The 13,248-nt window shown below is 36.0% G+C and overlaps 1 protein-coding gene across 7 annotated transcripts in view; it reads left to right on the top strand.

Annotated features, from left to right (window-relative positions):
* Nucleotides 1-13,248, top strand: part of ANAPC1 (anaphase promoting complex subunit 1) — a 102,953-nt gene that overhangs the window by 46,969 nt on the left and 42,736 nt on the right. For 6 of the 7 annotated variants that reach the window (XM_029231949.1, XM_029231951.1, XM_029231952.1 and 3 more), the window contains 7 exons: nt 1,843-1,921; nt 2,319-2,355; nt 2,437-2,507; nt 4,408-4,586; nt 6,852-7,078; nt 8,500-8,618; nt 11,993-12,264. In XM_029231949.1, coding sequence (XP_029087782.1) covers nt 1,843-1,921; nt 2,319-2,355; nt 2,437-2,507; nt 4,408-4,586; nt 6,852-7,078; nt 8,500-8,618; nt 11,993-12,264 — 984 coding nt within the window. The remainder of the gene's footprint in view (nt 1-1,842; nt 1,922-2,318; nt 2,356-2,436; nt 2,508-4,407; nt 4,587-6,851; nt 7,079-8,499; nt 8,619-11,992; nt 12,265-13,248) is intronic. The other variant, XM_029231950.1, reaches the window with a different exon arrangement.

The following is a 13,248-nucleotide window of genomic DNA, read 5'->3' as shown; positions in this document are numbered from 1 at the left end:
TTTTTATTCTGGTCCATTGATCTGTGTTGTGGTCCACACACTCTTGATTACTGTAGCTTTATAGTAAGTCTTAAAATTGGTTAGTATGACTTTTCCTTCCATTACTTTTCTTTTTCAAAATTGTTTTAGCTATTTAAATTCCTTTGCCTTTTCATTTAAACTTTATAATCAGCCTGTCCATAGCTACAAAAAATCCTACTTGCATTTTTTTAAAAAAATAATTTTTATTTTTATTTATTTATTTATTTGCAGTACACGGGCCTCTCACTGTTGTGGCCTCTCCCGTTGCGGAGCACAGGCTCCGGATGCGCAGGCTCAGTGGCCATGGCTCACGGGCCCAGGTGCTCCGCGGCATGTGGGATCTTCCTAGACCGGGGCACGAACCAGTGTCCCCTGCATCGGCAGGTGGACTCTCAACCACCGTGCCACCAGGGAAGCCCCAATTTTTATTTTTAAAAATTAATTCATTTTTTTAATACATAGTTAATCCAAGATCAGACCCTCAAATAGAACCAGAGGGTGTTGGCAAAGGTGAGTTCCTTCACACTCCTTTCTCTTGGTCCCTCTACTGTAGTAGCCTGCCTACAGGTCTTTTGTGGACCTTTCTGGAGATGGAGCCTTCCCAGACTTAGAAGAGAACCAGATCTTTTGTCTCCTCTCCCAGATGGAGTATATGAATGTCCTTGCTCGCCACCCATCTTTTCCTTTACTCTGCATTCTGCTTTGCTTCATGTTGAGAAAGTCTTCAGAACCCCCTGTGGCTCTGAAATTGACACGCAGAATGGTAATCTGCTTTTTTTTAAAAAAAAATGCTGATAAAATATACATAACATAATATTTATTATTTTAACTATTTTTAAGTGTACAATTCAGTGATGTTAAATACATTCATAATGTATTAAGAGCAGCTTAATCCCAGAACTTTTTCATTCCTTGCTGCTTGTGTGGAAACATTCAGGTGAAATCACCAGATATATTGGTCCTGTCCAACTCTGCTGAAATGGGTTAGACTCAGTGTTATATCTACCCAAAAGGGAGCTAGAGAAATATGAATAAGCCAGAGTTGTTCAGCCTCCAACTTAAATAATAGTAGTCAGTTTGTAGATATTCATATTATATCTTTGTTAGATATGATGTCAGCTAGCTTTAGGAATATATCATTTGCAGTGCTTGTATTGGTTTAGAATGTAGGACTTGAAGATCCTCCAGCATTGTGCTGAAATTTTAATAAGATCATGCTGCTACTTTCTTTCAGAAAAAAAAAAAAAAAAAAGCTGCAGGCGTAGATCTTAGTGGTAGTAGCAAGTATTCAAACGAGAACTTTGAAGGCTGAAGCAGAGAAGGGTTAGGCCTAGAGGGGTAGAGAGTTAGGGTGTACCTCACCAAAAATGACCCAAATGTCAATCAGTTTATAAGTAGATAAACAAAGGTTGGTACACCTGTATAATGGAATACTCGTCAGCAGTAAAAAGAAACAAACTACTGATACATGCAGTAACGTGGATGAATCTCAAAGGAGTGCTGAGTTAAAGAAGTAGGGCAGAGAAGACTACGTGTTCTATGACTCCATTTGCATGATATTGTAGAGTAGGCAAAATTTAGGGAGAGAAAAAAGATGCGTTGTTTCCACTGCTTGGTGTAGGGGAGGGAGTGGATTGACTCCAAGGGGCACCAGGGAACTTTTTGGTGTGATGCGGGCATTCTGTATCGTGTCTGTGGTAGTGGTTATATGATTGTATGACATTTGTCAAAACACAGAGCTGTACATTTAAAGTGGGTGACTTTTCCTATATGTAATTATGCCCCAATAGTTTAAAAAATGTTAACTTTCTTCTTATGCAGAGTATTGCACTCTACATACTTGGTGATGAAAGTTCTGTTTCTGATGAATCCTCACAGTATTTATCCAGAATAAGTATAGGTAAGTCAGTCTAATGTTAAGCTTCCCCAAACAAATTTTTATAGATGTTGATATCAGAGTTGAAATTAAAAAAATTAAAAATTTTCCAAGTGTACTTCAGAGGCCATGTCTTGCTTCATTTTAGAGGTGACATAATTGCACCGTTTTAGTCTGGAGTCCACATCTGACTTTTAGAGACCAAGTTTGCTTAAAATCTAACAAATTTTACATTTTCAGTGTGCCTAAAAAGGACTGTTTTAGCCCCAGGGAAATGATTATACTTTCCAGCCTGCCAGAGTACTGCTTATTATTTTTTAGCATTTGTTTATTAATGAATTTTTATTTGCAAATGTTTTCTACATGTTATGTGTTTTCTTTACCAGGATAACTATCAAAATAAAGTTTCGTTTTGTTTTAGCCCCACAGAAGTCACAAGCAGAGCAAGAGGAGAACAGGTGACTTTTATTCAGATTGTGCTTTTACACAGCCTGTTTGATAACTTCATGTTTAATAACTTCATGTTTGTTCTCTTATAGGTTTAGTTTCAGGCATTCTACATCAGTTTCTAGTCTAGCTGAGAGATTAGTCGTCTGGATGACTAATGTAGGTAAGGTGGTCTTTGTTACTTTTCATGTGTCTTTGAAATCCTTTCCCTGGGCTCTCCTTCCTAAGTAGGCCCTGCGTCCTCAGAGCTCACTAGAGCTGGAAGGCGTGAGAAGGGAGGGCCTCTCGCTCTACAGAAGGATCCCACAGGATGGAGATGATGGCCCGTCAAGCCACCCTTCCTTTCCCTGACAGTCTCACAGCTTCCCTATACTAATATCTGGGCTATCAGAAATGAGTATTTCTGGCAAAATCTAAAAGTAATGTGTAAATATTTCAGGGTATGCTTTTGAATGATACAGGCCAGGGATTTTATGCACCAAGAGGCAGATTCACCTGGGACAAGGGAAAGGAAAAGAGTTTATTCTCTCTTCCTAAGCCTGTGCCTTTAGGTTTTAAGCTGAGTAAAATACTAAAATTTCCTATAAAAATGAACTAAAATTTTTAAAAAATATTACTGATATGAAAACGTAGAAAAGGAGAATGTTATAGAGTAGTATGTTAGAAGGTAATGCTTTAATGAATATTACAGGATGTTTCTGAATTCTTATTTAGGGAATGTTCTGAATGACTTAGTTTTTCCCTGTACTTTTGTGTATGCTTCCTTGACAATTGCAATAACTGTCATATAGTATTACAGATGAGACACTTATGCTGAAAATATGAGTTCTGTTCATTTGTATAGTACATAGCATTTAACCTCAATAATTGATCAACTTTCTATATTAATAAATAACGTATAATATTACAAAATTTAGAAAATTATCACCGAAGAAATTAATTAACCTGAGGATTTGAAGTTTTTTTAAATGAAATATGGTGTACATATAAGAGTGTATAAAATGTATTTAGAGAATAATAATAAAATGAACATTGATGTCCTGGTGACCCACAATTAGAAATAAAACATTGCCAGTGTAGTAGAAAGCCCTGTGGATCTACTCCTGCATGGCCTCCCTTTCTCATACACCCATCACTAGAGGTAAAGTACCTGTACCGTACCCTACCTAAATTTTGTATTACCTTCTGTCATTTTTTTTTGAGGTTTTTTTTTTTGAGTTTTATCACTTCATATATTGCTTAGTGTTGTATGTTTTTTAACTTTATGTAAATAGATATAAATATAAACATGTTTTTTTACTATCTTATTTTCTTCACTCAATATTATTATTTAAAGATTCATCCATGTTGACTCATGTAGCAGAAGATCATTCATTTTCACTGCTGTATGATCTACTGCTTGAATATATCACAACTTATTTATCCCTTCTATTGATGATAGCAATTGGGCTCTTACTTCCCTTCCCTTTTTTGCCATAATGAAACATTACTAATGAATAATTTAATGCTTATGTCCCGGTGCCATGTACACAACTTTCTGTATGTCTGTTGAGGGACCGTAGGGGTGGACCTAACTCTACGTGCTGAATGTTTTCCAAAGTGGTTGGACCCGTATACACCACCACTGGCTGTGGAAGAGAATTACTGTTGCTCTACATAGTTACCAACACTTGGTATCGATTGACTTTAATATGTGTCTGTCAAATGAGTGTGAACTTTTATTTTCTAGGGGTTTTAATTTACATTTCCCTGATCACTCATTGGATAGAGCATCTTTTCATATGTTTATTGACCATTTGTGTTTCCTCTTAGGGAAATGTCTTTTTGTCCTTTGTGTTTTTCCTATTGGATTGTTTGTCTTTCTCTTAAAGTTTTTAGGAATTTTTTGTTTAAAACAAAATTTTATACTCATCTCTGAGGTCAAGACACTGGTCTGGTAGTAAGATGAATAAAATCAGTTTCTTGCTTATTTGTTAGGATAGAGTTTACCAACTTCACTCAGAGAATAATTGGGACAGTGGTAAGTCTAAGTGAAAAATTTTCTCCCTTCCTTTCACCACAAGGTTTCGCTTTAAGAGACTTGGAAACCCTTCCCTTTGGAATTGCTCTTCCCATCAGAGATGCGATTTATCACTGTCGGGAGCAGCCTGCTTCAGACTGGCCAGAAGCTGTTTGCCTCTTGATTGGGCGTCAGGATCTTTCCAAGCAGGCCTGTGAAGGAAACTTGCCCAAAGGGAAATCTGTGAGTATCAATATGGAAAGTCCATATTCAGATTTAGCCTCAATAAAATCAGAGTAGAAATGTTCTCCGTTTTCCTTTAAGTCTTTTTGCAAGTGTGTATATCAGATTATCTTTTATATTATATGCTAGATACGGTTTAAAATTGGACAAATCTTATTAATTGTAAATCGAACATGGGAACAGATTTTGTGAATGCTGTTGTTTTGCCTGGACCTTTCTGTGCCTTGAGTCAGGACAAGTGCCGAGTCAGCAGAGCAGCTACCATGACTGATTCCCTGCTTGGACCATGTTAGTAATTAACTACTTTGTAATTATTATGTGGAAATAGGGAGAGCACATAATGTCCTGAATTTGAATAAATTATAACTGTTTTCTCCTTCATACTTTTTTGATGTGTTACATTTCTTAAATTTAACCTTTTACATAGGTGTAAATATATCTTTAATCACATAAAACTGAAGCCCCAGGAAAAAGGTTTTTTTGCAGGGGGGCACTAAAGTTGTTTAGAAGCTGTCTTAATGTTATCCCTCCTCAAACAGTGCCCTTCATCAATGTTCAAATCTGTTTTTTTTAAGAATGGGTCCTTAGACCCTACAAATAGAAAGTGAAATATATCGTTATCCTCCTTTCTTTTTAAAATCAGCCTCTTTTAAAACTTAAAAATGGAACTTTGAAAACTTCTTCTAGAACTCCAGTTAACTTAAAAAAAAATGGTAGCACTGCATTTACTCTAAGGATCAAGGAGGATTCAGGGATGGTTATTCCACCCCTGGTGACTTTGGTACTTTATGTCTCTGAGAAAACAGTGCAGATTTGGCTCATCTCTTATTAACCTTTGAACCAACACATAATAATTAATAATCAATAACTGTTCATAATCCACATTAGATCTTAGGCTATTAACGCTTCTTCAGAGACTGTTATCAAAATTTATTCCCAACATCAGAGTTGTATAATGGATCTGTGACAGAAGCAGTTTCCATGGGGGATCCCATCTCCAGCAGGGTTGTACCAGCACACCCGTCTTTTAATCTGCACTGAAATAACAACTCTTAGCTGAATTAGCATTTGGCTTGTTTTAAACAGAAAACCAAATCTTTTTGCTAATAGTATGGTTATCTTTACCTTGACCAAGAGAAGTCTTTAGCATTTATAGACCTTTTATTACTGTGAGTGAGTGAGGACATCATTAGCACTAAAGCCAAATGGTATTGATAATTATTCATTTATATTTATATGTCATTTTAAGTAGTTCTGGCTAAATTAAATTTGTTCAGTTATTTGAGGTTACATTTTATAACTCGTCTCAAATTTATCAGCTATTTGGGCCTGTATCTTATTGCTAACTCACCTATTAGAATGTAGCTTCTTTTAAGATTAGATAATCCATAGGAATTATAATAAATTTTTATCAACTAAAGTCAGACTGATTATCTAGTCATATCTACCTTTATTCTTTTTTCAGGCTAATGTCGCTTCCACATTAAATGTTGCAAAACTTTAGCATTTCACCTAGGAGTTAATCTTTTGTGAAAGGAGTTAAAACTCTGAGAGAAAATGAGATTTCTGCTATTAACATCTATCTTAAGGTCTGAGTGCATTATTTGGACTGGGAAGGCTCATAGGAAAGTACATGCTGAGCTTATGAGGACAGAATGATAAGCAAGGAATTAACTCTCCTCACTTGTTTTGCTTCATTTAATCCCTTTCCTTTTAAGAAATAGTTGGAACATACTTAGGAAAAAAAAAAGTGAAAACCAACCATGATTTATTCTATTTAAAGTACAGAAGTGAGAAAGTGTTGTCTGACCTCCTCCAGCCCTCGGTTTATATCCTTCCAGGTGGTTTTCTTCTGCTTCTATTAATTAAAGACAGTATTTAAATTGGTGTTGGTTCTTTAGTGCGTGGGGTTAATATTCCGTTTGCAGTAATTTGTGTCCTTTTTGGAATATTTAGGATATAGTTAAGAGTTTTACAGTTTATTTAGAATATATCTTTCAATGGAATCAGCCTCCCGACTATTGTCGTAAGTTGAAAGCTTTCCCCTTGGCTCAGTAAAGAATGTTTCCAAGTGGGCAATATAATTATACTTAAAAAAATATATATTTTTAGGTTAGAGTCCCAGTATGTATTGGGAACCCAAGCCAGCCCTGCTTTGGAATATATTTTTTCTCTGCACTGATGTAGATTTGGTACCTCATCCTGTGTATCCTCATGTTCAGTAAGTGTGTGCTGGCTGGTTTTTAAATTAGTATTACAACCCAGTCTGTTACTCAGGTGCTCTCATCAGATGTTCCTTCAGGAACAGAAACTGAGGAGGAAGATGATGGCATGAATGACATGAATCAGGAGGTGATGTCACTAATATGGAGTGAAGACTTAAGGGTGCAGGATGTGCGAAGGCTTCTTCAGAGTGCGCATCCTGTCCGCGTCAATGTGGTGCAGTACCCAGAGCTCAGTGACCACGAGTTCATTGAGGAAAAAGAGAACAGGTAAAGGAAAACATTAACTGCTGTAATTTAAGTAAAAATTTAAATAAAACATTAAGTACTGCCTCATTTTGTTCAACTGTAAGAATAGGCATGACTGTAGCATTCACACCTCACAGAGTTTCTCTGGGAATCAAGTCGGTCATTTCTACACGGTGCTTAGAACACTGCCCAGTACATAGTAAAGCTCGATGCAGTCAGCGATTATTATCAGAGTTCATTGATTGTATGATGCTGATTTTTTTTTGTACCTTTTACTATTTCTGAAATCAGATTATGTCTTTCAATCTGTAGGTGTTTGTAGGTGTTATGGTTTAAATGGCAGTGTTTTTTCTTTTTTAGTACCTCATGAAATAGTGCTGCATCTTAAAATCAGTGGCATCTTAAATGGAGGGGGGGAGATATACTGTCTTTGTTTTCACTATTACAATTTTGTAGATTATGTATAATGTTTCTGCTAAACATGTTATGGAATGTAGTCTGCTGGCCTGATTCTAAATTTCCCTGATTTTAAATTAATGTGGAACAGTGTTCCCAGAGAATCTTAGGACAGCAAAATTTTCCTCACCAATGAACTAGAAAAGCAGCTATATATATTTACAGTTAGGGAGAGAGGGTGCTTGTGAATAACTTTGTCTGCAGAGAGGATTTCAGCCTCTGGTTAGCCTCAGAAGGAGGAGGGCTGTTTCTCTGTCTTCAGATATAACTTGTGTTAAGTGTTTCCTGGTTATGAATGCCCCTGCTTCCACAATTTCTGTTTGATGCCATTTATTTTAACATAGAAACAACTTAAAAAGTAGTTTATTAGTTTCAAAGTATAGCCTGTAGAAGCCATTTTAACCTTGAACATAGTTGACATATAGTGCTATTAGTCCTAGAAGTCCTTACCATCAAGTAAATGAAACTCCTGTGTTTCCTGGAGACACCATGAAATCCACTGACCTCCAAAACAGGGACTTCCTTTTTTACCTTGTGTGCACCCGTGGAGGTGGCGCTTGGGCTATATTCACAAAAAGGATGAGAGGAGGATCCCAGCTAAACTGATAACAGCACAATGAGGAAACCCAACAAATACGATATTTTCCTCTGAGAGGGTTAGCATCGTTTTAGAGTAGAATTATAGGTTTTGCTTTTTGAATACTTAGGGAGAGTTGGCTTGGTTTATAGAACAGCTGGTTTTAATTCAAAGCAAATATGAAACAGAAGAAAGAAATGTGTCTCCCCTTTAGAGTTTCTGATGGGAGTAAGAGTGTTAGAATGAGAACAACCGTGTTTAGATGACTCACTCAAGACTTTGCATGGATTTACTTCAATGTGGCTTCATCTTACACAGCACTGCTGCTTTTGAAATACTTGCCTACAGATTACATTCCGGTTTTTTTGTTTAAAATTTTTTCACATGTTGGTTTTAATTTTAATTATAGATTGCTCCAGTTGTGTCAGCGAACTATGGCTCTTCCAGTAGGACGGGGAATGTTTACCTTGTTTTCATACCATCCTGTTCCAACGGAGCCATTGCCTATTCCTAAGTTGAATTTGACTGGTATGTTAAATTCTGGGCTCAGTGAGAAAGGAAAATGGGTATATGTTTAGTGGAGTTGTTTTGAATCATTGTAGTTAAAACCAAAGAGATGCTCTATCCCCCGTGATTTTAAATATTGTTAATAGCTACTGTAGTGATTATTGTTAATAGCTACTGTAGTGGTTATCAAAGCTCAAATAGCAAATCAAATTAAACATTGAGGGAAGTAGAATATAGCCCATTACTAAATTTTGTTTTTAGTGAGACCATTTCAAGATATAAAAAGGCACTTGGGGAAGTTTAGAAAGATACTATTGAATGGTGAGATTATTAAACTTTAAATAATCTTAAAGTCAATATGTAAAAATATTTAGTCTTAAAATGTCTTGTTATGTCTTAGTATGAATAGATGATGCTTGTACAAAAACAAGAAAATATACTAAGCAAAAAGAAAAAATGGTCACTCACAGTAGTCCCAACTTGTTAGAGTTCACTAGTGTTAAATAACACTTTGGTTTATTTGTTTCCCAATTTTATTTCTCCATTTTATAATTTTATATTTGTTTATCAGAAAATTTAAACCTGTTTTAGAAATTGTTTTTAAAAATTTACTATATAGTGAGTGAGCATCCTTTTATATCTAGCATATATAAGTATACAATTATGTATATGTATTTTATACACATTTTTAGTCAACAACTTCATTTTTATTTGCTCCAGAATATTTCGCTTAATGGAATATAGTTTATATAAACCACCTGGTATTTTTGGAAATTATTGTTTTTTGCCATTACAAACGTATTGTTGGGTTATATTTATCTTATATCTTATCTTATCAGCAAGATTTAAGACTGATGTAACATATTGTCAAATTTCCCTTCTGGTTGGTTACATGAGGTTTTACTTCTGCCAGACATAAGTGTACTTATTTCCCAACCTTACTGATTATAATGGGTTTTATAGTGCACATCCACCTGATCTGGTTTGAATGTATACTAAATGTGACAGTTATATACAGTTGAAATTGTTATTGAAAATCCCTTAAAGTATATAGTATACGTGACCCGTACAAAACGTTATGTATGATACATACAGTAGTGTATAGGATGTAGTATATGCAAACACCATTCCACCATATTTTAAGTTACATAATTAAGAAACCCAGGGCCCCACTGAGATTTGTAAAGAGCTTGCGTTTTTAGCAGCATGCAGAAAATGAGATCGGCTAGTGAAGAACACATTCCCGTATCCTATATCACACCTTTTCTGGAGCCATAATCTCATTGACAGACACAGCAAACAGAGTTACCTTCAGTATTTTAATTGTTCTCTCTCTTAGAGATAAAACAGCTATGGCAGAATCAGAACAATTAGTGAATCTTGATGGAGGGTACTGTGTATAGGTGTTCATTTTATTAGTCTTTTAACTGAGTGTTTTCATATAAAAGGTTTGGGTTAAAAAAAATCTCATGCAAAATTGGCAAATGTTAAAATGTATTAAATCTGGCCGGTAACGCCTGGGTGGATGTTAAAAAGTAAATGCATGAATCATTGTCTCTTTTTTTCAGAATGCATTTAAATTTGCATGATTTAAAATGTATTTATGACATTGATGCAAAGTTTTATTCTTTTAGTCATTCTGGTAGGACCCCCTCCCAGACCAGCACTGCCCCCCTCCAAAAGATGATCTTGTTTTAATAATAAATTCATTTAGGAAAAAAACGTTCACTTTAGTTCCTTAACTGACACTGGTTTGGCCTATTGTGCTTTTGTATGTAGTTATTCTTATTGAAGAAAATTTGTTTTACCCTTTGCCTTTTATTTTCTCTTGTGTATAAAAATTATGTCTTATACATATGTTGAATTGTTGTTTTAGAAATTTTACTTGCTTTTTCATTATTAATCTCTCTGCCCTTTTTGAGAAAGTAAAAGTATAACTCATGAACTTGTCACCAGTGTGGTGCTATCACAGACCAGCATTTGAGTTAGCTCTTAGGTACAAAAAGCAAATGGTAAATACAAATATATTTTATTTTATGCTTGTGTCTGTGTATGTGTGTGTATGTGTATATAGACTACAAACAAGACACTATGCATCTAATTAAAATTTACATAACTTTCAGAACGCCTTTAAAACCATATTTTCAAACCTCTAGCGAACTGTATAACTGTATGCAATACAGTAAGTCCCCTACATATGAACGAGTTCCGTTCCGAGAGCACGTTCATCAGTCCAATTTGTTCGTAAGTCCAACAAAGTTAGCCTAGATACCCAACTAACACAATTGGCTACACTGTACCAGCTACATCACTGCTGCTTTTATGCTTGCTTCTGGACATCCTGGGCTTGAAATAAAGATACTGTGCTACTGTACTCTATACAGTACTGTACAGTAAAGTACACAAAAGCACAACCACTTGTAGAGGATGCACACACGTGACAACATACACCAGACGTGTGAACTAACTTACGGGATTGGACACGTGAACGCACATTTGCATCTTTGAAAGTTAGCAATTTGAAAGTTCATATGTAAGGGACTTACTGTATTTAGAATATTTATTTTAAATAGTCATCCATGACTTGAGCTAATACAGAATATTAAAAGTATAGAGATAATTCAGTATTTGCGGGTACGCAGTGTAGTCAAAACACTCAAGAAAAGGCGTTCAAAGAGAACATAGCATCATGAACATTTAATTTATACTGTTCTTAAATAAGTTGACCACAAATTTAAATTTAGTGAATACTCTTTTATGGTTCACTGGGTAACTCAAGTGTATAAAATGTTTTTATATAGGTATCTTTGAATGCAATTTGGCATTTTTACCAATAGTGTGTAGTTAGATTTCTATATCATATAGAGAGGTGTATAGATAAGAGATAGAGCAAATTTATAAAGCTCCTTGTCTTTTTTAAAAACAATCATTTTTCCGTAACGTCCAGAGAAAAAGATGGGATGGCACATTTGAAATTAACGTTGTTGTCAATCACATGTTGGAATTATTATTCATGTAGTTTGCGATGTTAATTTTCATTTTAGTTTTCGGTGAGCTTCCCTGCTGTTTGAAAGACAGATTTCAAAGCAGTGGGTATCCTAATCAGATCTGTACACAGTTAAATTGGTATCAGTTATCTTATTATAGTCCCATATACTTTAGCAGAAAGGACAGTGAATTATTTTATACAGTTAAGGTTTTTCTACCTTGCATCAAGTTTGACTCACATGTATAAAACTTTAAGTATGCATAGTAACCTAACATCATTACAGGTATTATGGGGTTAAGGGTTTTGAATGTAGAAAAGTGATCTCTGTTCTCAAAGAATCTAAATGTAACAATTTTGGTTTCTGAATTTTTGTTCTCTCAATTTTAAATTTTGTTTGCCTGAATAGGGCGGGCACCCCCTCGGAACACAACAGTAGACCTGAACAGCGGCAACATCGATGTGCCTCCCAACATGACCAGCTGGGCCAGTTTCCATAATGGTGTGGCTGCCGGCCTGAAGATAGCCCCTGCCTCCCAGATTGACTCAGCCTGGATTGTCTACAATAAGCCCAAGCACGCCGAGTTAGCCAATGAGTATGCTGGCTTTCTCATGGCCCTGGGTCTGAACGGGCACCTTACCAAGCTGGCTACTCTCAATATCCATGACTACCTGACCAAGGTGAGGACTTGTGCTGCCAGCTCCTGGCGTTGTGCCTCCCCTGGGCTATTACAGTAGCTCCTAGTTGTTCTGTTTGCTCTTCTTCAATCTTGTACCTCTAAGTGCATTCTTCTCGTAGCAGGCAGAGAAATCTTTCTAAAGTGTAAGTTGGAATATATCGCTTCCCTGGTCAAACTGTTCAGTGATCTTCCATTGCTCTTAATGTACATTCTAGGAGCCTGTGTGATCCTACTCACTTCCCCAGCCTTACTTTGTGCTTCTCTTTTCCTTGCTCCCTATGCTCCAGCCATAGAGACTGCTTGTATTAGCTCCTTGGCCGACCAAACTCTTTCTCTTGGCGTAAACTTTTCCACTTCTATGCCATAAAAGTTCACCCATATGAAGTACACAATTCAGTGGTTTTTATTATATCCACAGAGTTGTGCATCCATTACCACTGTTAATTTTAGAACATCTTCATCACCCCATGAAGGAACCCCTGCCTAGTAGCAGTCACTCTCCGTTCCCCTTTCCCTCCAGCCCCTGGCAAACTGCTAATGTACTTGCTGTCTCTATGGATTTGCCTACTGTGGACATTTCATGTAAATGGAACCAAACAATATATGGTCTTTTATGACTGGCTCCTTTTGCTTACTGTAATGTTTTCAAGGTTTGTCTATGTTGTACCATGTATTAGCACTTCATTCCTTTTTATTGCTGAATAGATATTCATTGTATGGATATACCGTATTTTATTTTTCCATTCATCAGTTGATGGATACTTGAGTTATTACTACTTTTTGACTATTATGAATAATGCTACTATGGACATTTATATACACATTCTTGTGTGGATGAATGTTTTCATTTCTCTTGGGTATATTCCTAGGAGTGGAATTGCTGCATCATATGGTATCTCTTTGTTTTAAAGTTTGAAGAACTACCAAATTGTTTTCCAGAGTGGCTGCACCATTTTGTAATCCCACCAGCAATACATAAGGGTTC

This window comes from Monodon monoceros, unplaced genomic scaffold (genome assembly GCF_005190385.1).
Source record: "Monodon monoceros isolate NGI ecotype Baffin Bay Population unplaced genomic scaffold, NGI_Narwhal_1 Super_Scaffold_19, whole genome shotgun sequence".
Classification (NCBI taxonomy): domain Eukaryota; kingdom Metazoa; phylum Chordata; class Mammalia; order Artiodactyla; family Monodontidae; genus Monodon; species Monodon monoceros.
Note: the sequence above shows the minus strand (reverse complement) of the source record. Positions and strands in the feature narration are given on the sequence as shown.